This window comes from Mirounga leonina, unplaced genomic scaffold (genome assembly GCF_011800145.1).
Source record: "Mirounga leonina isolate KUSES-001 unplaced genomic scaffold, KU_Mleo_1.0 Mir_129, whole genome shotgun sequence".
Lineage (NCBI taxonomy): Eukaryota > Metazoa > Chordata > Mammalia > Carnivora > Phocidae > Mirounga > Mirounga leonina.
The window spans coordinates 28,850,272-28,875,883 of record NW_023270323.1 but is presented as its reverse complement, the minus strand read 5'-3'; the positions used below and the strand labels follow the sequence as shown (position 1 = coordinate 28,875,883).

At 34.5% G+C, this 25,612-nt stretch overlaps 1 protein-coding gene across 6 annotated transcripts in view; it reads right to left on the bottom strand.

The window, feature by feature from the left end:
- Positions 1-25,612, bottom strand: part of EPHA5 (EPH receptor A5) — a 341,721-nt gene that overhangs the window by 246,789 nt on the left and 69,320 nt on the right. For all 6 annotated transcript variants that reach the window (XM_035004891.1, XM_035004894.1, XM_035004893.1 and 3 more), the window contains exon 3: positions 21,562-22,225. In XM_035004891.1, coding sequence (XP_034860782.1) covers positions 21,562-22,225 — 664 coding nt within the window. The remainder of the gene's footprint in view (positions 1-21,561; positions 22,226-25,612) is intronic.

Sequence of the window (25,612 nt, the reverse complement as noted above, 5' to 3'; positions counted from 1 at the left end):
AGTGCTCAGAACACTTACATTTGCCTACAGTTGGGAGAAAACATCTAACATAAAGCCTATTTTATAATAAAGTATTGAATATCTCATGCAATTTATTGCATATTGTACTGAAGGTGAAAAACAGATTGGTTGCATGAGTACAGAATGGTTATAAATGTATTGGTTCTTCTCCGTCATGATGGTGTCGCTGAGTGGGAGCTATGGTGCATTGTCCCTGCCTAGTATCATGAGAGAGTATCATATCATATATCACTGCCTCGGGAAAATATCAACATTCAAAATTGGAAGTATGATTTCTACTAAATGTGAATTGCTTCTGCACCACTGTAAAGTCAAAAACATCGTAGCTGGTTGAACCACTGTTAAGTCAGAGATTGTCTATACAAATAATAAAGCTAAAAACAAACTTATTAGTTTACAGTTGCTATAAACTATAAAGTCAAGTAATTTTATGAAGTTAATACAAACAGAACTACAGAACCATTAAAATTCAAATTAACAATACTAATTAATGTAGAACATCATGCTATTTAGCTGAAACTAAAATGCTGTGCTCAAATATGTTGTCTGTCATTACATGTGGAACTTTTAAGTTTAACGCAAAGTGATGATTCAATTATTTTGAATTTTTAAAGGCTGTAAAACATTTATTCATACAATGAACACTATTTTTATTTGAATTTCATTTGGTCATGTGTCATTCTGGTTCCAGTGTTTTACCTTTACTCTAAATAATTAATATTTAAGTAAATTGAATCTGAATAAGGGGTTACTTTGAAACAGTGCAAGAGTAGACCTAAAGAAAATGCACATTCTGCCAGTACTCAGATTTAGAAAATACTTATATTACTTTTTGCTGTGTTATGAATGTTTGTACCCCTGTCCCCCAATTTGTATGTTGAAATCTTTACTTCCCAAGATGATGGTATTAGTAGGTAAGGCCTTTGAAAGGTCTTAAAATCATGAGGGTTGAGTCATGAGTAAGATTGATGCCTTATAAAAGAGACCCCAGAGGGAGTCTTTTCCACCACGTGAGGACACAGCGAGAAATCTGCAGTCTGTACCCAGAAAAGGCCTTTCATCAGACATAAGATCTGCCAGTGTGGTCATCCTGGAATCCCCAGCCTCCAGAACTGTGAGAAATAAATGTTTTTTGTTTATAAACCACCCAGTCTCTGGTATTTTCTTATCACAGACCGAAAGCACTAAGGCACATTTTTAAGATATCTATGGAAAATAAAATAAATGATCTTTAAGGACCAGAGGACCAGAGGACTCTAGGAATCCCATTCTGAAAAGCACTCTACTAAGTCAATCTGTCTTCCAAAGATTGCCTGGAGGCATTAGCAAGGAAAGTGACTTAACTACAGTCATGTTTCCAGCAGAGATGGTTTTTGAAACATCATTAACTATCTCTTCATTCATCAAACTGGGTTCTTTGAAACTTAAACTGGTATCTTTCATTCATGGATTTGTATAGATTATATCGACTAGAGGGAATGAGTTTTAAAATATGTCATCCATAGGGATATTTTTAATTCCTATTTGTCTTAACTGCAGTATGCTAAAATTCAATATCAGATTTGGAGTTAAAAATGCCTTCAATGCATTTTCCTTCCTTTAGTAAAAAATAGACTAGGAATTATTAATTCATTGACATATGACTATTTCATACCAGTTTAATGGATGGTTTCTATATGGGCTTTATATTATATGCTGAAGTCATAAGATAAATATTCAACAGTTTTAACAATGTTTTATTTGTAATTTTTTTCACTTAGACATTTAAAATTCTAATAAAATCATCTAAGAAATAAATTTAAACTGGAAAGGTGAAAAGTACCCATGTTTGAGTATATCAAAGTGTGTACAGGTATGAGTGTAAATCTTTTTTTTTTTTCTTTCCTACAAATAAACGCCTTCCTCAACTACATAGAACCTGGATTCCCCTAAACATTTTCCAATTAATTTTGGAAATAAAATAAATAAATAAAAATTCTCAATGTGTTCCGAAGGAAAGAATAATTTAGTAGATTTAAACCAATACTGTTAACGTGGTAACTTAGTGTAGAAGTTTCCATGAAGCAAACAATTTATGGCTAATTTTCCAGATTACAGTTCTATTCTTAGGCTAAGACAGGGTAGTAGGTATTTTTAACTATGCCTCATACAACTTTCCATTCTAAATTTTAAACTTGAACCAAATTAGATGGAAAGCTATGCATTACATAAAGAATATTCTCTTCCTCTGGAAGTCAAAGACTTAATCACTATTGTTTGAATATCAGAAGTGAGTTGTGATTGGAAAACAAAAGAGAAGAAAAGAATCTCAAAACTTTCCCTAATCATACCCGTGGGGGGAAAAAGAACTTGGTTATGGACAAATTATCAAAAAAGCAATAAACTGAAGTGTCTTGCCCCAGTCAAAAGTTTTTTGATAACCGATCTCTAGATAAGTGAAGGTTACAAAGCCAACTATGAAAGTAACTTGTATAGTCCCTGGTGAAAGAGAAAAAGTTAAAATTGCATTTCAACATCTCTTGGAACTGGCTTGTATCTGTGCTGTTTGTGGTTAATCTTAATGATCGGACTTCTGAAAAATAGAAGAAAAGGAGAGATTTATTAATTTACCTATATTTACTGAAAATTCAGTCTGCAGTGGTATAGAATGAAGGAAAATGAGAACTGGAATTCATGTTATATGACCGTGTTTTGATTCTACAACTTTGGATTACATAATAGATAATCATTTCTGTGTTGCCCTCTGCTGTTACTTCTTCTCTTCCTTTCTTCTTTGTCTCTTTTATGTAAGAGAAGGGGACATACAGGAACAAGAATTGAAACAAGGATGTTCGTTCCTTGCTCTTAATTTTACAGTAGAAGTCATATTACACTGTTGGTCAATAGACATATATTCTTATTTGCAAATGTACATACATGGTTATTAAATTCATTTAAAAATATGCTTAAGGTAGGAAGGGCGCCTGGGTGGCTCAGTTGGTTAAGCGACTGCCTTCTGCTCAGGTCATGATCCTGGAGTCCTGGGATCGAGTCCCGCATCGGGCTCCCTGCTCAGCAGGGAGTCTGCTTCTCCCTCCGACCCTCACCCCTCTCATGCTCTCTCTCTCATTCTCTCTCTCAAATAAATAAATAAAATCTTTAAAAAAAAAATATGTTTAAGGTATAGGTCCGTCATTGTTCCATGTGCTACTGATTTACAAAGTCCCTGGTATCAGACAGTTTATGTTCAACTGAAAGAGAGAAAATTAATTAATAATTTTATAAATATATGAGGAAAATGTTAAATTAAATATTTAATGAGAAACTAATGCCTCTAAATATGGTATTATTAAAGCTTTCTCTGTAGAATTCAGAGAAAATGAACTAAAAGTTAAAAAAAACCCCTACAATAAGGAACAACAATTTACATTCATTGTCTTGAAAGTTTATGTCCTCTTACAGAAGAGGACATTAGTTTTTAATCTTACTGTCTATTTTTCTAGATGGGATGGCATGGCATCTTCAGAATATTTATAGTACAAGAACTAATGTATGTATCACCAATATATTTCAGTAAAATTAAATATGACAATAGTTTATCAAGGTTTTGTTATGAGAAGAACAACAATTTGCAGTCAATAAAAACCCAGCAGAATAAAAGCCTGATTGCAGTGATGAATAATGCATAGTGCCTATGGTACTAATTAACCTTGTACTCCAGTAAGATATTATAGAACAATAAGGGTAATTTGAATGTGGTTCAGCACTTTTCCCTATGGCTTGTGGTTATCACCCTTCAGACTGTAAAATTTTATTTGTTAAATGAGAAATATATATTTCTTGTTTTTCAAATAAAATGAAAATATGAAAATAATGAAAAAATGAAATATAGAAATATCATGTTTTTCCAATGTACATAACATATAATATGCCAAGTATAAATAAAATATGCTCACTATAAATAAATATATAGTGTTTATAAGTAAATTATATAACATATTAACTATACATACTAATTTGGGAAAAAATCAGCTAAAATATCTATATATGATCACTCCAACTGGACACAGTAAATCCCTATAGTTTATATCCAATCCTTCTATTCATGTAACTAAGAATTTTCCGCTTTCTCTTAAAATAATAAAATGAATTAAATGGACAAGGTCTATCTAAAAGCTGTAATGGGAATATTTTCTTCCAACATAAACTTCTTTTTTTAATTTTATTTATTTACTTTTTATTTTTTATTTTTTTTTTTTTGCGAGAGAGAGAATGAGAGAGAGCAAGTGAGGGAGGAGGGTCAGAGAGAGAAGCAGACTCCCTGCCGAGCAGGGAGCCCGATGCGGGACTCGATCCCGGGACTCCAGGACCATGACCTGAGCCGAAGGCAGTCGCTTAACCAACTGAGCCACCCAGGTGCCCCACTATCTACTACTTTTAATAATATACTTTTGGGGCGCCTGGGTGGCTCAGTCGTTAAGTGTCTGCCTTCGGTTCAGGTCATGATCCCAGGGTCCTGGGATCGAGCCCCACATCAGGCTCCCTGCTCCATAGGGTAAGCCTGCTTCTCCCTCTCCCACTTCTCCTGCTTGTGTTCCCTCTCTCGCTGTTTCTCTGTCAAATAAATAATAAAATCTTAAAAAATATATATATATACTTTTGAATGAAAATACTGCTATCTTAGTTTGTAACAATTTGTGTTTATTTTTAGACAGTTTGCATATATGTAAATGTCATTCTTAATGGAAATTTTTTGAATTTGAATTATTCTCTTTATAAGAAAAACGTATCAAGTGCCTAAGCATTCTAGAGATTTTTAATCAAAAGGACATCCTATAAGAATATAGTTATGAAGTCTACTTAAATATTTATCACTCATATAATGATTACACATATATCTTTTTTTTTTTTAAACTGGTTATCTCTTGATGGGAAAATCAAGGAAAAGCTTGGCGAGGGGATAAAAGGAATGCTTATAAAACAGTGTGCTGGTTTCTCCTTTGCCTGTATAATATAGTAGGTGAGAACAGACATTCTCAAACAAATGGCCTAGGCTCTTACCAGACTTCACTACTACTGACTGTGACCCTTTTTACATAAACTCTCTGTAAAACTTAAAAATTATATCTGATTAATAGGGTTTGTGTGTGTTCTGTGAAGGTCAAATTATATAAAAAACATGCAGTACTTAGAAGAGTGTGGCACAGAGAACTTGCTATAGAAGTATTAGGCATGTTGTCATTATAATAATAATTATTATTAATATCATCATCAATACCCTTGAATCATCATCTCTAATGATAGAACAAAAAGAATGAATTTATTGTACAAATTCTTACACACATTTAACAAATATTTATGAATCAAGCTATGTCTTATATATCATAATAGTATCCTTCTCTGTCTGTTGGTTCTAAGTAAACAGAATCAAGTGTCCTCTTTTGAAAGAAAGAGGCATAAGAAATAACAATAGCAAAAAACAGCTTTCTCTTGAGGAATTATGGTTCTCTCAAAACGTAGACATTTAAATGAAGGGAATAATTTATAATAGAGAGATTAAGGGGAAGAAAGAAGGAAATTAAGAGAGGATATAAGTAGAACTAATCAAAACAATGTAAGACCAAAGTGGCTTTAGAAAAGAATAATTAAGAACTGGAGAAAAGGAAAAAAACAAACAAACAAACAAACAACAACAACCCACAACCTGGTTTTAAATCTTGTCTGGGAGTTGGACCTCAGAGTTTTTCAAGGTCAAATACCACTTTCATGAGGAAAAATATGTGCCAAGTGTGTTTTAATTAACCATAAGACCTAAAGTAGTCAGTACTTTCCTGCGTTTAAATAGGATATATTCATTTTAGCAGTAGGGAAGCTAAAATGACAGAATATAAATAAAAAGACAAATCTTTTTGTCTCTGAGACCAAAGCAAGTGAGACTTTGGAAAAAACAGAGAAATGTGAGGTTTAGTGGAAAACAGTGACATTTGGTTTGTGTATATCCTTTCCATTCTTAAAATATGGAACATTTTGTTGTAAGTAGCTGTTATAAATCTACAAGCTCTAAAAAGCACTTAAAAACTATATTGTGAATTAGAAAGTGATTGGACAAAATAGAGAAAAAAAAACATATTTTTCTATAGCAGCCAGGGACACATCTCTCTTCCTTTTTAGACCTTATTATGTAAAATTGATATTTATAATTCTAAAACTGAAAAAAGGAAGACCTCAAGCATTTTTTTTAATGGAGATATACTGACAAATCTGAAAGTTATCATTTTTGGATGATGAAACTAGTGTTTCCCAAAAACAAAGACAGAAAATAGGAAAGAAGAGAAGGGAGAGAGAGAAGGAGTAAGAGAGAAAGATGAGGGGGTTATATTATAAAGAAATTTGTTTCCAGTCATATTTCTTCAACTCTTAGATTATTTTCATGATGTAAACAATGAGGTAGTATCATTAATATATTATTTTAGATCATATAAAACTACATCTTTGTACTTTCAAAGTGGTCACACATTAGCAGTTTTCTATAACCATAACTGATTTAATATAATCTTTTCCCACCAAAAGTAAATCACATATCCAAACTTTGTGATAATTATACAATCTTGATTCTGGTTATGATTCTTTTAGTACTGCTAAAAGTATATATCTAAGTAGAATTAGTTCTCTTTATACCTTTTCCTATAAATATTGCCAAATATTGATCTTTGAATGTGACCAATTTTAAATCAAATAGCAGTTATGATTAAAATAAGTCACAGTTATTTTTCTCCACATCTTCTCCACATTTGTCCTTTCTTCCCCACATAACTCTAACAATTAAGCTTCATCTCTGTTTTAATTAAAAAATAAAATGTGGCAACTTCTGGTGACTTAGGACAGACAGTATGCTTTTTTCCCAAAGTTAATATACATTGAAGCCAAACAAAACTGTATTTGAAGCGAACTACTAACTCGGGATTCTTGGAAATCATATTTAATCTATATCAGCCTCAATTTCCTCAAATATAAAATAGAAACAGTATATATCAGGCAGGGTTATTGCCAGAATTTCCATATACTTAGCATGTAGCTGGGTCTAATAATATATGGATATGAACTTGTTTTTTTTTTTTTTTTCCTTTAACAGTTCTGTTTTTTATCCATTAGAGCATGAGGATGTTTGCCCTTATAATCGGGCTGATTACATTTAATTTAGATCAGTCAAAAGAGAAATGACAATGATTTTAATTGTACTATTTTGTTTATAGAGGTCTGTTTGTTCATTCTTTTTTTTTTTTTAATTGCTTTTGTTTTGTATCCTGTCCCTTTTCAACTTCTCACAATCAAGACTTGAGAACACTTCAAAATGGAAGTCTCCTCCAGTCAGAAACATCATACCTGTTAACTGTATGATATCAGGATTGGTAGGAGATGAAGAATTATTTAGTTTCTTTATTGTAGAGATGAAAATCTAAGGATCCAACCAGGTCCAGGAGGCACAGAGGATATTCTCAAGCCTGAATCCTGAGAAGTCTCCACACTCACATTATACAGTCCAGGTTTTTTCTTCTGTACCACATACCCAAACAAAGTAAAACCAACAAAACCAACAAAACAAAACTTGAATAAAATGACACTTCAATACTCCAACACTAAAACTTTTTTTTTTAAAGCTTCCTATACAATTTATAGGAGAAGACCAGCAAGGCAAAGAAATTTATGTACACAAGAATGCACAAAGCAGAAAGGTCAGAAATGGATTGAGAGATCTTAACCCACTGATCTACACTCTCTCTCAAACACAACATGTATACGGTGTTAAGCTGGTGTTTCCCCTCCCATGTGAATGGCTGCTTAGAAAACATGGGATGACTTCTAGTTTGGTTCCTGATTATTCACTTGTGTAGCCTAAGTATAGGGCTTCTACTAAGACCCTCAGAATCCTAACATGTTCTTCTCACTCATACTTTGCTCACTCAGTCTTGCTTTGCTTTATGTCTTCCATTCTCCTGACCCTACATTATTCTTCCTTTCTAGCCACCTCGAATTGCCTTTCCACTTCCTCAGTTTGAGGTCTTGCCTTAGGGACCAGAACCTCTTCCAGATGACGATGGTGGCTCCTAGGTCTCTCTGGGGTGGCACTGATTCTATGTGCAGTATAGTGCAGCTGATACAGGCAACAGACTAAGTACACATGTGATTTGAACCAACGTGACAAAATTAAGTGGAGCTTAATTATTTGTAATGGATAACACATAATATAGCGGAAAGACAGACTTTGGAACAAGCACACCTGGGTCGAAATGTCAGTTTGCCACTTTCTAGTTTTAGTTTGAGTGATCATAAGAAAATTGGGGGGGCTGGGTGGCTCAGTCAGTTAAGCGTCTGCCTTCGGCTCAGGTCATGATCCCAGAGTCCTGGGATCGAGCCCCGCATCTGGCTCCCTGCTCAGGAGGGATTCTGCTTCTCCCTTTCCCTCTGCTCCTCCCCCTGCTCATGCTCTCTCTCTCTCTCTCTCTATTTTACTCTCTCTGTTAAATAAATAAATAAAATCTTAAGAAAGAAAGAAAATTAACCTCTCTGAGTTTCAGTTGCTCTAGAAGCTATAGCTCACAGGATGTTGCCAGCTTAAAAAAAAAAGTGAATAAGATATTTAACAGTATTGGCATATAGTAGGTCTTTGCAGTCATATCAACTCTTCTTCAGGCTTTACCATCTCATTTAAGATATCCTGACAATTCTGGTGTTCAGAATCTTAAGCCTTATTTCTTAGGATCCCTATTATTTCTAGTTCTAGCTTTGACACTCACTTCAAAGTCAAACTATTCCCTTTGGCCCACTTTTGTATTTTCTGGGACCAAGCTCCTTTTCTCCTCAAGTTTAATTCCATTCTCTTCAAACTTCACATGAAAATAACAAGTTCTCCAGAGGTCTGATCAGGGAAATGCTTGAACCAGTCTTTTTTTTTTTTTTAATTTTTTATTGTTATGTTAATCCCCATACATTACTTCATTAGTTTTAGATGTAGTGTTCCATGATTCATTGTTTGTGCATAACACCCAATGCTCCATGCAGAATGTGCCTTCCTCAATACCCATCACCAGGCTAACCCAACCTCCCACACCCCTCCCCTCTAGAACCCTCAGTTTGTTTTTTAGAGTCCATCATCTCTCATGGTTCGTCTACCCCTCCGATTTCCCCCACTTCATTCTTCCCCTCCTGCTACCTTCTTCTTCTTTTTTTTTTCTTAACATATATTGCATTATTTGTTTCAGAGGCACAGATCTGAGATTGAACAGTCTTGCATGGACCAGTCTTTTCATTGAAGATGCAGAATGCCCTTGATTAAGACTTTCACCTTCATCAAATTTTTTCAAAACTCAGATATTTGTCCAACTCTGTGCTTCCTGAAAGGCAACTTTCTTCCTTCTTCAGATGCTGAACAATGTTTGTTATTCATGGACTCCCCATTCCTGTCGTATTTATTCAATTACTTGCAACATGCCCAGTTTGTCCAGTTTATTTCCCCCTTAAACCGAGATAAAAATTTTCACACTTACCCATACAAACACACTCAAAATTCTCCTCATTCTTTAAATAAGGTCCTGACCTGAGTTGCTGACCTGATGCAGACTGAACTGCACAGAGAGTATTCCCACTTCCCAATATTCCATGTGTCCTAGAAGGGTAGGTCACCATCCCCGGGTGGTGGCAGCAACACCAATACACGTTAGAACAAATGACAAAAACAAAAACTTTGTCTAGGGTTATCTCTCATTGAAATTGGTTTTATTTTATTTTTTAAAAAGATTTTATTTATTTATTTGACAGAGACAGAGATAGCGAGAGCAGGAACACAAGCAGCGGGAATGGGAGAGGGAGAAGCAGGCTTCCCCTCGAGGAGGGAGCCCAATGTGGGACTCGATCCCAGGACCCTGGGATCATGACCTGAGCCGAAGGCAGACGCTTAACGACTGAGCCACCCAGGCACCCTCATTGAAATTGGTTTTAAATTTTAAAGCTAAATAGCATGTATTGAGGATTTTTTTTTTTTTTTTTGCCAGATACTAAGCTACATGAGCCTCCAATCTTTAAAATCTAATCCAGGTTTTGAAATCATAAACAATACTTTTATTGTGGGAGATGGGGAAGAAAAGAAAAATTTTTCCTATGGATTAGTTTCTAGTGTTATGTATTGAGAACAGTAACATCTCTGGTCTGACAACAAAGCATGGAAGAAATCAACCTATAAAAACAAAGTGCTATCCCTGAGTATTGCTTTGAAAAAACTGCTAATAGATGTTTTCCTCTTATCTGTGGTAGGAAAAATTTCCTATTTTGAATTTAACTCCATTTTCACCTGAAGAGTGAAGTTCCCCCAAGTTTAAGTGCATTACCTATTGCTCCAGTCTGTGTGGGTCTGAACAGGAACCAACTTAAGTTGGCTCTATCATTACTTTTTAAATTGCCTCACCACCCCTCTCTGCTGACTGTGTCAAAGAAAGCTACTGCTGTCACAAAGCAAGGAGTACTCACTGTTGTGACATTTCATTTCTCTGGGCAGCGACATGTTTGAAAGGAGACTGCCTAGTTCTATGTAAAGTATGGAAGACAATCAAGCCCAGTTAAGCAAACCAGGGTTGACAAATTAAATCATGCTTGAAGCAAGACAGCAACAACAGATGACACACAAAACCTTCTAAAGAGAATTTTAAATAAATAAATAATATAGGTCAGTGCGGTTCTAAAAAAAGAAGCTTTTAAAATTGGAAGGTACTGGGAGTCAGTGAATATCAGAAAACCTTCACCGGAGCAAAAAATTATGTTGCCTTTTGATGGTAAGGTGAAAAACTAGAGCTATAGTGTTGGAAAGGGAAGCATGAGGAGAACACTGGAAAACCTTGGTGAGATCACATCACATCACCTTCCAATCCATAAAATGGAAAACACAATTTTGATAGCCCCACCCATTATTTAGGAAATGTCCTAATGGAACCCTTTCAAATGCTTTGAATTCACGGAGGCAAAGCCCTTATGTATATGGAGTAGTGTGTTATTATTCTCCTTCATAATCACACAGCAGGAACTTTGGAAGCATTCATTCTCCAAGTCTGATTCCTGCTAACAATTCCATCAAGGAGATGGAGTTATCCATCAGTCAAATTATCATTTGCTCTAATTGTTAATTCCCCCAAACTGTGGCTCTTCGCTCTTTCCTTTCCTTTTCTTCTTTTAACTATACCTTAACATCACTCAAATGAGCAGGATATAGTCAAGCTTAGAATAGATCAAAGCATATCAAAAATTACTTCAGTTCTTATACACAAATTCCTACCGGCCAGGCTTAAAGGCAGACAAAACATTTAAACACCGAAGAAAATAAAATACTAGAAGGCAAGATGTGACCCACATCCATAACCAGAAATAATAAAGGATACAAAAGCATTTTTTCATGTAATAAAAACCAGTTATGAGATCATGGATGCCTTAGAATTCATATTTTTATTGTTACAGTTAGTGGATGATACCCTTTGTAGAAAGAACTATGCCAGGGCTAGCCACTGCATGCCTTCCTGCTTTATAATAATCGGCATGTCCTTCTAGGCTAATGTATAAGTGAAATTGAAAGGCACTACATTATACAGTTTAGGTAAACAGCCTCCTTTCCTCTTCTCCTGTAAGGAGCAGAAACTGGATATATTAATAAATCAATTAGATAGATTGATAGCTACAGGTTAAGCTTCTCCTTAGTTGCTTAGAAAGTTAGTGTTCTATGCAACCCTTAAAAGTGGTTGAGTAGATTTTTCAAGGCTAAATAAATTTATACAGCTAGAACACAAAACATTTAACATATTAATTGTAAAAGAAATAAGGCCCTAAAAAGAATTTGTGCTTTTAATTCGGGATCATCATTGATGCTATATGTGATTACAAAGTACAAATCAATCATTCTACTTAACTGTGTTTATATACTGTACAAAGTACAGTAGTAGAATGAAGAATCTAAAGTTAAATATACAATTCTAATCCCAAGTCTAAATATCTAAAAGGTAAAAGAAAACTTGAAAAAGATCCAGCAACAAACACCTAGCAATGCTAAATTAAACAGAACAGATTGGGGTTAGTTTGTTATGTTTTGTTTTAATGTAGGGAAGTTGTAAGAAAAGTATTATATGTTTTTTAAAGTCCAGGACAGGCAGTCCACGGGGGACAGAAACAAAAGGGAGCTAAAGCATGGTTTGCTGTGGGGCCTGCTAGAGCTAATCCTGCTTCTCTGCAGGGCAGGTGGTGTGAGGTGGGCTGTGGGAAACCCTGAGACTTGGATTTTAATGCTCCAGGGTCCAAAAAGAGACATAACCTCTTGTTAAGTGGGGAATCCTTCAGAAAGCTTGAAACCTTGAAGAGCTAGCTGGATACCCTCAAAAGAGCATGGGGTAAAACCCTGCCCCTGTGCACAAGGACAGCCGAAGAGGCTTCTGTGTGCATGATCTCTTGATGGGGAGAAGAAATCAATCTTCAAGAATCAAAATCTGTACCTTCCCTGGGTGAAGTTTAGGTGTGTAAATTTACACTAGCCACAAAAGCCACCTTAATGCTAAATATTAGAATATTTCTAAATCCTGGCTGCACATTACCATCACCTAGGGAGCCTTAAAAAAAATAGTGACAGCCTGGCCAGTACTACACAACAGAATCAGAATCTACTGTAGCAGTATCCAGCAATTATATGGTTTAAATTATTGCATTGCACTATAATTGTTGAGAATTGCAGAATTAGATAAAACTTGGTCCCAATAAAACTTCATCAATAGGGGGAAATGCTAAGTCATGTGAGGAACTCCTACAAGTCAATGAAAAAAGAGAAGCAACCCCAAAATGAATAGGTAATTCATAAACCGGAGTGATAGGACATGGGTGCCATTTGCATTTTTTTCTCTACTTTGCTGTGGTTTGATTTTTTTCTGCTAATTTTCTAATATTGCCCATTTATTATAATAGTAGAAAGAATAGACAGTAAGTATGGGATTCCTAAGTCAAGATGTAATTAGCAGAAGTTAAAAAAAAAGAAAATATCATTAAATTTAATACTGTCAAAAGTTATATAACTACAATCTATATCAAAAACCATATTAAGGAACATCTGGAGGAGGAGATAAAGATATAATTAATGCATAATAGTTCTAAAACAACATGAATAGTGAAATATCTTGACAAATATCCAAAGTGATTAGGGTAAATATTTTGCTTTTGTTTCCCTTGCTGGACAAAGTTTTAATCTTGATTTGCACTCCTATTTTCTCACTCATAAAAGAAAGTATACTAGTGAAATTCTTGAGTCTCTCTGTCCCTCCCTACCCCCATCTCTCTATGCTATACCTCATATTTACAGTAATACTAATAACTGCTTTGTAAATTATACTTTGGGTAGGTCTGTAGGATGCTTTATTATGATGATGACACATTCTGTATTGTTACTGTGCAAATGGATTGTAACATTAATGAACTGGAGTTCCATCATGATCATATGGATAGAGAATTAATGATTATATTTATGCTCAAGTGGTTCATACTATACAACTCACCTCTTGACAATAAACATTTATTAAAATGAGGTACACTCGATAGGGTCCTTTTATTATAATAAATTAATATAGAATGATAATTATTAGAAAAATTAGTGATACAGATCTTACAAAGGCCATATCTTAATTGCTATATTCTGAATTGATTTAAAATCCATAACATTTTTCTTAAGATTATTTATTTATTTATTTGAGAAAGTCAGAGATAGTGACAGAGAGCATGAGTGGGGAGGAGAGGGAGAAGCAGGCTCCCCGCCGAGCAGGGAGCCTGATGCGGGGCTCGATCCCAGGACCCTGGGATCACGACCCAAGCCGAAGGCAGACGCTTAACCGACTGAGCCACCCAGGTGCCCCTAAAATCCATAACATTTTAATGTGGTAGGAAACAAAACATAGTCCCTTTTGTTTTATTGTTTGCCTCTTTTCTTATTATTTGGGTAGCAGAAAAAGTACTTTCATGAAGCCTGATAACACAAATCAATATAGCTATCATAGGAAAAGCTGTGTGCATAGAGAAATTTGATGTTTAAAACTCACAGAATGTAATTCAGCAAACATCTCAGTGTCTGCTCTCAGATTTTCAAGAGCAAAAAGTTAAGAAAAAAATGAATGCAAATGGTAAGAAACAAAGTAGCCAACCCTTTCATATAATCATTGAGTAAACTAAAACCTTAAAAGTGAACTGTAAAATCACCAGGAGTTTCTGTGTGTAGTAAATTAAGGACATTGGGCTTTAAGATGACGCAGGCCTCAGTTTGAATCTCACTCTTCCAATTCATAAATGTGTGACTGTGGACACCTATGTGAAGATTCACAAATTACTAACCATTGTTGGATCAAACAAACATTAAATTCTTAAAAAAAAAAACCCTTTTATTCTTTCAATGAGTGTAATAACTTACAAGGAGCTACCCACAATACTACTCAAAAATACTGAATTGTTTCATGTTTGATATGCCTGTTTGACCATATATTTTATTAAGAATTCTCTATCCTGAAGATAGCATAATGTATATAAACAGACTCTTTCAGCAGGTAATTTCAGGAATTTGCAGCTCTTTTATTACCCTAATTTTAATATGCAAATACATCTTAAAATATAATTTTAGAAAGTAAAGAGATATACACAAAATTGATTAATATAATATAAAGGATCTCTGCACTGAAAGCCCCCCTCTGCTTGTTAAAACTGCTCCCTAATCTCTTTACATGGCTTTTTTTCCCCTCCATATCTATGTTAAATATCACCTTTCCAGAGAAATATTTTCTTCTTGCCCTATCTAAACTTGCACACTCACACTGCCATTAGCAACTCTCATAATTTGTTAGTGTAGATGTGAGTCTATATGTATGTTTGTACACCCATGTGTCTGCATTCCTAGGATGAAGAATTGCATATATAGAATACAGTACCTAGTATAATCATAACTTAAAAAATGAGTGATAGGGCGCCTGGGTGGCTCAGTTGGTTAAGCGACTGCCTTCGGCTCAGGTCATGATCCTGGAGTCCAGGGATCGAGTCCCACATCAGGCTCCCTGCTCAGCAGGGGGTCTGCTTCTCCCTCTGACCCTCCTCCCTCTCATGCTTTCTGTCTCTCATTCTCTCTCTCGCAAATAAAAAAAATAAAAAAATAAAATAAATTTTAAAAATGAGTGATAATAGCTAATCAGAGAGCAAATCTTCTTTATAAAGGCAGTTCTAATATATTTGCATAGTTTTGATCACCCAATAAATATAAATGTGGGATTATCCTTTGATAAATGATACTGCTCAAGAATATATCTATTTTGAGAAAGAGAGCGTTTTCTAACCCGAAACTACCCTATATTTTACAATAGACAGACACATACTCCTGTAAATACATTTTATTTTTAATGAGAGATATAAGGAGTAGCCAATGTTCATTGAATAAATACAGTGTGTTAGGCAGTAAGTAATTTCCATATAATGTCTCACAGCATTGCTTGACTTAGAGATGGAGAAAGAAAGGAATTGGGAGATTCAATAACTTACACAGGGACATAGAGCTGATAAATGGCAGAGGCAGGATTGGAATCCAGGCATTCTGGACAGAATATAGATTTGTGCTCAAACCACTAGAGTATGCTACCTCTCAAAAGCAGCATATTCCCCACGATATCCAAGTTAAATCAATTATGCTTCAAATGTACACATCCTTCATTCTGCAGAATTTAAAAAAAAACATTCACTTTTGCAAAGGTAATCAGTTTATAAACATACTTAGTTTTAGCAGCACATCTCACCTACTTATACTGACAGGAGTATATTTTAATTACTGGGTTTCAACTGGTCATGGTTTTGCCCCCAGGGGACATTTAGCAATCCATGGAGGCATTTTTGACTATCAAAATGGGGAGTGGAATATCCTACTGCATCTAGTAAATTAAAGGCCAGGGATTCTGTTAAATATCCTACAATGAATAGGACCACCCCATCGCCTAACAAAAAATATCAATAGTACCAGTGTTGAGAAACCTTGATTTGGAAAAGAAAAAGAAAAAAGTGAAAGCAAAAATAAATGCAAGGTATGCTCTAAAACTGTAACAGAACTAATCCAAAACTACTAAGGAGTTAAAAGAAAAAAAATCTATTTTATTATTTTCATGTATAATACCTGCAAATGGATGAAATGATTTAACCACTTAATTGTCTTGGTGATGGTTCTCAGAAGCAGGACACACACACACACTTGCATCACTGACACCCTGTACTTCCATAATTACCATCTTTTGTTAAAATGTTGAGATTAAAATTAGTTTCCTTTTGTTGCATAAAAAAGCATACCAAATAGAACCAAAAGTTCAACCCCTTTGATGTTCTTTGGTAATATGCCTAATTAAAAATAACTAGGCTCTCCAATGCATAATTACACAAGCACCTAATACACTGTATTTCCAGTCAATTTTGTTTCAAATATAAATATGCACCAGAAGTATGAATGATCGACATACTACTCCCTGCAGTATCTGTACTGTTTCTGAATCAAGGCTTTTTCTTGAGCTCAGTATTTTCGCTACATTTTCCTTGCTATGCAATCATCTCCCAGTTGGACAATTAATAAGTGCTTTTTCTCCACAGCCCTTGGCATGTAACCTCGCTTACCCTGTATTTTAGCATGCACTATATACCTTCTTCACTCTGACTGGTTTTGGCAGCGACCCACAATCTAAATCTCTTTCCTCCATTTGATATAAGTGAAACTATAATTATCTAGGGGTAATTTCAAATTACTACTTCATTCCACTAGCAACTGATGAAGATTAGTGGTCTTGCCTTGCATCTGAGTAAGTCAGCAACATAATCACAAGAGAACTCAGCAGGCAACATTTGATTCATGTGAACTCAATTACTTCTGTCAAACACATTCACTTCAATAAAAAGCAAAAACTTCCAAAATGGGTTTTTGCTAATAATTTTGCACTCAAAAAAAAAAATTTCATGTGACTCTTAAGGGAAAAAAATACCATGGATTTCATCAGAAATACTAATAAATAACAAGTAGGAAAACATACTTGTATAAATGGATTTAATACATTATTAGTTTCTGAAAATAAAAATATTTCAAAGAAATAAATTTGTATACTTAAAACAGTTTATTATTGAAAATCTGGGCATATAAGTAAGCCATAGAAAAATAAATGCATTCTATAATTTAAGTTAATACAATAGAAACCAGAGTATTCTGTTACCTCATTAAAACCAGGTTATTATGGGGAAGGTAGTCAATTTCTCTTAAAGGAAGTAAAATAAGGGGATATGAAGATGATAGATCATGAATTGCTAAATGGACAAGAATTCCTGAATCACTTCTTGATTGTCTTCTGGGTTGAAGCCGTATGTTAATGAGCTGCCTAGCATTCTGAATCCTGAATGTTTAGTCTCTAAAAGGCCTTGGGTCAACTCCATGATGCATGTATATCAGGTCACATGAGCATGATCTGACAGCAACTACCTGGTGAAATCCTGGTAGAGACTTAGTAAATATTAACATATGATAATCATTACAACAGTTTTACTCAAACTTCAGCTTCTTTATATAGTCATAACCTTAATTAAATCCCAACATATATTGATTATCAAAGAAACAGTAATTAAATGTAAATGTATAATAAGTGTATATTATAAATACATTTCAGGATGTGATGTTCTGAGGTCTAAATCACTAAGACGGTCTCCATTAACAGTTAATACATCATACACCAAGCATATATGGTTTAACACAAAGAACTTGAAAATTCGGCCTGAGAATCGTAGGACTAAGAAATGACTGGTTTAAGAGACACATTTGTCAATTTTGTGACCAAAGAGACTTTCTACAGATGATTTTAAAGGTAGAAAAGAAATCAATACGGTAGCTTTCCTTTATCCACGCTTTTGTTTTTGGCGGTTTCAGTTACCTGCAGTCAGCTGCAGAACAGAGACAGATGACCCTCCTGCCATATTGTCAGAAGGTCAATAGTAGCCAAATGATAGGGCGCAGTGCCTAAGTCATTCCCCTCACCTCATCTCATCATGTAGACATGCTATCATCTCATATCATTACAAGAAGGGTGAGCACAATACAAGGTATTTTGAGGGAGAGTGAGGACCTCATTCACATAACTTCTATTACAGTCTAGAATGGTTACATTTTGTTATTTGTTGTTGTTAATTTCTTGCTGTGCCTCATTTATACATTAGACTGTCTCACAGGAAAAAGCACAGTATATACAGGGTTTGGTACTATGGGCAATTTCAGGCATCCCTGGGGGTCTTGTAATGCAACCCTCTCAGATAAGGAAGGACTACGGCAATTTTAAACCACAATATTCTTTTATACTTTTGCCCATTCAACTCTCTCTTTTGATTCATTTCCCTATTTCTTGCCTTTTCATTTCTTGCTCATTCCTTAAGATAACATTCACCACCCCTGTCATCAAGGAGCGTGTGACCCAGTGGGCATGAAAAGAGTCATTAATTAAATAATAAATCAACAAAAAGATGCAGAATCTTAACTCTAAATGGCTCTACGAAGGGAAGATATATAGGTAAAGAATAGAGAGGCCTGATCTTGAAGACTCGGGGATAGCTTCGCTGAGGAAGGGGTGCTGGATGATAGATCTGAAGGATCAGTGTGAGTTAATCAGGCATGAAGTAGGTAGAAGAATGTTTCAGGGCAAGGGAAGAGAATCACAGGACAAGTAGTAAAAGTGAGCTTTTGAGAAAGTGAAAGAAAGTCAGTGTGACTAGTGCACAAAGAAGAGGAAGCATAGTTTAAGATGTGTCTGGAGTGAAATCATGCAGAATCTTAAGCTACTGTAAAAAACTTTATCTTAAAGGAAACGATTGAAGTATTTAAAGTTTGTGGTGGGGGTGAGTGGACAGAGAAGGATAGGTGTGTGAAACAACAAGATTTGCATTTTTGTAAAGGCGATACATTCACATGACTCAAAAATCAAAATATTATTATATAAAGTCATTCATTATATTGGAAAGTAAAGTTCCAACAAGACATGCCTATAGATTGGAGGAAAAGAAATAGAGAAAAGTGGATGAGTTTAAGAGACAGCCTGGTTGTAATTCCTACAAATATTTTGTGATGGGTAGGAACCAGAAAGTGAGTAGGAAGGAAATGTTAAGAATGATTCCTAGATTTCTGACCTACCAAGAATAGTTCGAAAACATCAAGATCCACACTTAATGGTTTGGGGATAGCATGTTAAGACCACAGAATGATTTAAAGTTATGGTGGAATTTTATATGACACGCACAGACACATTTACATTTGCATATTCATATCATGTGTAGATATAAATGTCTCAGGAATATCTGTGATACCTTAATTGTCCAAAATAAACCTTCAACATTAATTTATTCATTCAATGACGTAAGTTATTTATAGAATAAATATTTGAAATTCCTCATAGAGTGGCCACATACCATCTGTATTTTGGGGGGAAAAAAGGCACCATTCATATGGTCTACATTGTGTAGAACACCCTCTGGGGCTGTGTAGTTCACAGCCTTCATGACCCCACAACTTTTATTCCTACTACCAGGATTGGGTAATAAATGAATTTAGACAGTCGAGCTTAGTAAAGTTTTCTACAATTCAGGCTATCTAGTTCACCCCACTGTCTCTCAATTAAGTTTCTACTCCTCAATTATTAAAAGTATGAGAAGAGAAAGATATGCACTGAGTGCCTGGACTAAGAAACATTCTGTCAGAACACTACTTCCCCAAGATACTTTCATGATAAGCATGCATAGAACCTTTTAATCCCCGCAACAAACAAAAATTATCCTCTAAATGCAGAGGTCTTTTATACCCTCTGTCCATTTGGATGAAGACAAAGGTCATTGTGTTCTGACCTAAAGTGACCACATACTGTTCTCTTAAGTGACATAAATAATCAAGTAGAGCATTTGATTTATAATTCTAGTCAACAAAATTTTAGAAATAGTAAGATTTATATTGTAAATATTTTAGACAAAATAATGAAATGTATTCAACAGATTATATTTAATCTGCTTCTGATTCTACAATTATACATATCTTCACCTTACACTAAAAGGACTATTCAAGAAGAAAAGTTAAAATAATGGTAGTTAGGATTTTCCTTTAAATCCAATCCCAAATAAAAAATAATTCATTTCCCTGAAAAGTTTAAAATTATTTGCAAAACATAATTTTGATTTAATAGAACTGCATATATATGTATATACATATACAAAGGTATAGAGAGTTGTAGACCACATTAAAAAAAAACCCTAAACTTAATTGTAGATGATATTGTAGGAATACAAAATAAGAGCTGATGCTAAAAAAGAATTTTAAAGATGGTGCAATGTGTTTCTAGAGATAAATAATTAAACAAAGTTACCATTATTTACCTATCATTTCCCTACTTTTGATTCCCTGGATCTATAATCAATTTACAGTCAGTCCTGAACAAACTTGAGCAAGTTTAATTCACATAATATAATGGATTTAGAAAAAAAAAAAATGCACCTGATGCTACCAGGTGGTATTAGGGGACTTTTCAGTACTTAGTTTTCTCTTCAGTTAACAGTAACTCTCATTACCTATTTCGCATGTGCACAGCATGGTGAAAACAAGTTCAGGTTCATAAGGATGAATGATTTTTTTTTTTTTTTAAGTAAAGATGCTTTCTTCCTCATAAGCTGTTCTTCACTCTGACATAAAGTATCAACCTATTCCAAAAAGCCATGGTTAAATATCTAAAACAGTTTAACTCACCATACTGTGGGCAAAATGAGGGTATTTTCAAATGAAGAGGGAAATACACATGATCAAGTTTCATCTTAAAAGAAAAATTAAAACAGTAAAAAATCCCCAGGTTGTAAATTGCTTTGAAATAACTTTTTTTGTATTGGCTCTATCTCCAAAGTTATTTTCTTGGGTACTACTTAATATGCATTCAATACTGACTGGTAAATTTTTAAAAGCAAACATGTAACAGCACTTATATGTAAACAACACAGTGAACTAAGTACTGTCAGCTGACAAGTATTTTCATACAGAGTTCATATGGTTGAACTTATTTTAAAGGCAGTTAAAAGCATGCCAAACAAGTCTCATCTAACATTTGCATTTGAATTTTATATAGCAAGGTAAGGGTACTATTTTCTCTTCATGGAGAGAAAATAGCAGTAGAGTAGCAGAAAATAGAAAAAAACCCTTTGGTTTGAGTTGCTCAAAAATAAAATTTCTGAAAGCAAAATGAATATGAAATACTACACTGCAAGTAAGACACTCTGAGTATTTTATGTATATCCAGTAAAATATTACATTAAATCTTTGATCGTTGCCAGAAATTTTAAAATTCTGAGAGAAATCAAACTTGAAGAGAAATAATCTCCATAAATTAGCAAAGTAAAAGGTCATCTGCTCATAATCATCGGAGGAAATACATATACATGATCCAACCGAAGTGGACAGCTCCTGCAGATCTGCAGGCAAATTCTTACCTTGACAGGTGCCATTTTTCTCTTCATATCCTGCCTTGCACATGCATTTCCCGATGGGCACCAGCCACTCCCCTTCAGCACTGCAGTGCATTTTGGGTGGTTCATCTGTCACAGAATGGTTGACACAGGAGCCCGACACTTCAAGCAATTGCGAAGAATCAGCTCCAGTGATTGTGTCGGGGAACACAGCCAAGTGTCTTACCACAGAAGGGCATTTTTTATAGTACACACGCACAGAAACCAAAGCAATGCAAGCACCCACATCTTGAAAAGCAAGATAAAATCCCTTTTTGCTTAGAGGTCCTACATCTCTGACCTCTGTATTCAGTTTCATAACCCGGTCACCAAGATCAAGCTCCGTAAAGCTTTCATCGGCAGCAATGGTATCAATTTTGATGTATTGGTTTTCCTTGATGTTTCTCCCATTCTCATCATCTGATTCAAAGTAATACATGTTAAAGGTTTCCTTACAGGTTCCCAGTCCTCCAGGAAGACTGTTGCAGTCCCGCAGAGTAAACTTGAGTTCTATAAAGATTCTGGAAGCACCTTCGTTGGAAATCCAACTGGTCAAAAGCCAGTTATTCTGATTCTGTTCCATAACTTTGCATACTTGGTATGTGTGGATAGGGGCATAATTTTCATCAACTTCACCAATCTCTTCCCACTGTATAAATAGAAAGATTTTTTTTTAATATTTAGAAAATAACTAGCAAAAATTATCAAAGAAAACTATTTCAGACATAGAAATTTCTGCAGTCTTAATCTATGTTATTGGGAAAAGGAGCAGTACAATGAGAACTAAAAAAAAAAAAAAAAAAACCTTTTTAAATTAAGTAAAGTAATAGAACATCATTCATTGTCTCCACTAATTCAAAAGTTAACGCAAATGAATTTGATGGGGGAAAAAAGCATGTATTTAAGAGATAAGGTAGAAGTAAATTGAATATGGGTGCATTTAACAAGAAGGAACAGTGAAAGGAAATTATGTATATTTGGAAAAAAGTTAAGTATGTAAACTAACAGAGTAGATAAAGTGTTATAGAAAAAAGCAAGTACATTTTCTTTTTAAAAGACAACAGTGGAAAAAAAGCAGTAAATGTGAAAAAGAAGGGAGAAAAATGTAACACGTGAATCCACACTTATTTAATTCTGGCATGTTATAAATAACACATCAATGTAAAAATACTTGCCAGAAAATTCATTAGTTTAAAATTAATAGTAGGTGCTTATTTCATTGACTCAATCTGCTTGAGATTCTTCTGCAAATTTGATACCTAAATGTTTATTCATAGGTTTATCTATGAAACATACACCTAGAGACAGATATAAAATAGAGATAAAAATTTATATATGAATAGCTTTGCCAATTTGAATCCTGAGTTTTTGGTATATCCTGGGAATGCATTAATTATTTTCTACCAACCCATTATTTCATGCATAATGACCTTAAGAGTTCTGAATATATATATATATATATATAGGATATAGGATACAGAAAGAAATTAAGTATGATTTATATAGCTTCCAAAATATTAGGTCAAAGAGATCTAAACTTATCTCTTTCCCAATAAAATATTCCAGTTTTAAGACTTTTGATGTCCCATAATCACTTTCTTTTTTTTTATTTTTATTTTTTAAAGATTTTATTTATTTATTTGAGAGAGAGAATGAGATAGAGAGCATGAGAGGGGGGAGGGTCAGAGAGAGAGAGGCAGACCCCCTGCTGAACAGGGAGCCTGACATGGGACTCGATCCCGGGACTCCAGGATCATGACCTGAGCCGAAGGCAGTCGCTTAACCAACTGAGCCACCCAGGCACCCCCATAATCACTTTCTTAACAGTATAGAACCAAATTTTTATTCCCCATAAAGACATTATTATTATAATTTAAGAAGTTTTTTAAAGAATCTGTGTGTACAAAACTATATATATTTTTTGTTTTAAATCTTTAAAAATGACCCTGAAACACAAAGAGCAATGAAATCATACTGACTTCCAATAAATCCAGAATGTGATTTCAGACATTAAATATTATAGATAATAAACTTCATAGAACTTCATCTCTTTAGACATGAAATTAAATAGAGCATTATTTCTTGATTCTGTTCAACTGACAAAGATGTGAAAAATGTGGAGTCACAAGGGATGCACATAAATCGTGTACCTTAGATGGTCCCTCTCAAAATTCTAGCTGCCATCAGACAGACATAAGTAAAAGGTGCTAATGAGGGAAAACTGCTGAGCTCCTTAAATTCACAAGAGAGAGACATCAAGATTTTATCTTAACCACTTTCAGATCATGGTGTTATGTGAAGCCTTAGTTCTTTCATTTAATCTCACTTTTGTCTTCTCTCAAAAATGTACATAAACTCTACTTAGCCTCAGATTTCCAAAACAGCTTTCCATCTCAGCAGTCTGTCACTAAACTATTTACTGTCTTGCTGGAGTGATCCAGCTATCAATCTCTTTATTATAAATGGTTACTGAATGCCATTATTAACATTTCATGCAAAAGAATACCTGGACTACCCAAATGAAAATCATACAAATGATCAGATACTTGTTAAATTAAATATATATTTTTTGAATTAGTAAAATGGAAATAGCATCAAAAAAATTCTTCTCTAAAAAAAAAAAAATCAAGATGCTACATTATCTCTGTTTTAGACTTACTTTATAAGTCTTCCAATACAAAACACAAACAGATTTCAAATCCTTGACCTTAAATCATTTATAAAAAAAAAAAAAAACTATCTTTGCATTATAATTCCAATAGGACACTGCTAGCAAGTAAGAGGAGCTGGACAAGTAAAAGGAATCAGAGCAATAACATCTTCCAAGAAGATTATAAGGCAAGCAATTCACAGTCTTTGTACAAAATCCAAGGTACCACAAATATTATTAAAAATGCAAGCCAAGCAGCACTTGACAAGACAGCTTAATAGTTACTGCTTCAGGTGATAATTTCAAAGTATGGTCATAAGCATCTTACTTCTCTGAATATTCTCAATTAAGATGAGAAAAACTGTAATTTTCTTTGATGTTAGAATCTATCATGGTGGAATTTATTTATTTTTCTTTTCAAGTGTCCAAAATATAAATGAGGGCTCACATTTTCTATTTTTAATGCGTGAACAGAAATACTTTAATTTAAATAATTATAGCCATAAGCCATTCAGAGAATCAACTAGGTAATACATACACGTGAATATCTGCTACTATGTGGATAAATAGGCTAAGAAATAGACAAAAAAATTCATTTATTTTGGATTGACTAGTTGAACCAAAACTTCAAATTCTTCCAAGTTTTCTTCCTTTTTAATACAGAGTGGGCATCTTGCTGCCTTCAGCAAAGATTATACTGATGAAGAAGAAACAAAGGGGATGAAAAGAAAGTAACACTCACCAAGAACTTAAGAATGTGGCAGGTATATTCCTAGACATTTTTGCAAATATCATGTTAAGGAAATTATAGCAGTTTAATGAAGGCACAGATAGAAAACACAATACTTTGGTTCAGTTTTGTTCGATTTCCTATGACCCCATGGTTTAATAAAAGTATTTGCTGTTCCTTGATTACTACAAGCAGTGCGCCTGGGCATTTTGGAAATGTGGTCACTGAATGCAATATGGCGGTGTGCTCTTTTCTTCAAGTCTAGCAACTCCTCAAGGCCCACCCTCTGAGCCCATGCTTTTCTCTATGTTTGCTTCCTCCTTACTCCCATTTCTTTAAGATTAAAGAACTGGTTTTACACAGTCAGCTTGGACTGGCTTGATTTCTTTCCCAGATGCTTGAGGTTGCTCCTTTTCCTGCTGGGCCCTGAAAACTCCAAGTTGTATTGGAATCCTATGCCTGACCAGGCATCGCAAGCCAGCCACAGTCATCAGAACAGGGGCAAACAAAAAGGACTTATTTTCATAAACATCCAAAAGTTAGGGTTACCAACTTTTCCTACCCAAACCAGAACTACCCATAACTCAAGCACTCTATTCTAGTCATTTAATGTCCCGTATAAATATTAGAAAAGGTCTTAAAAGATCTGGCCCTAC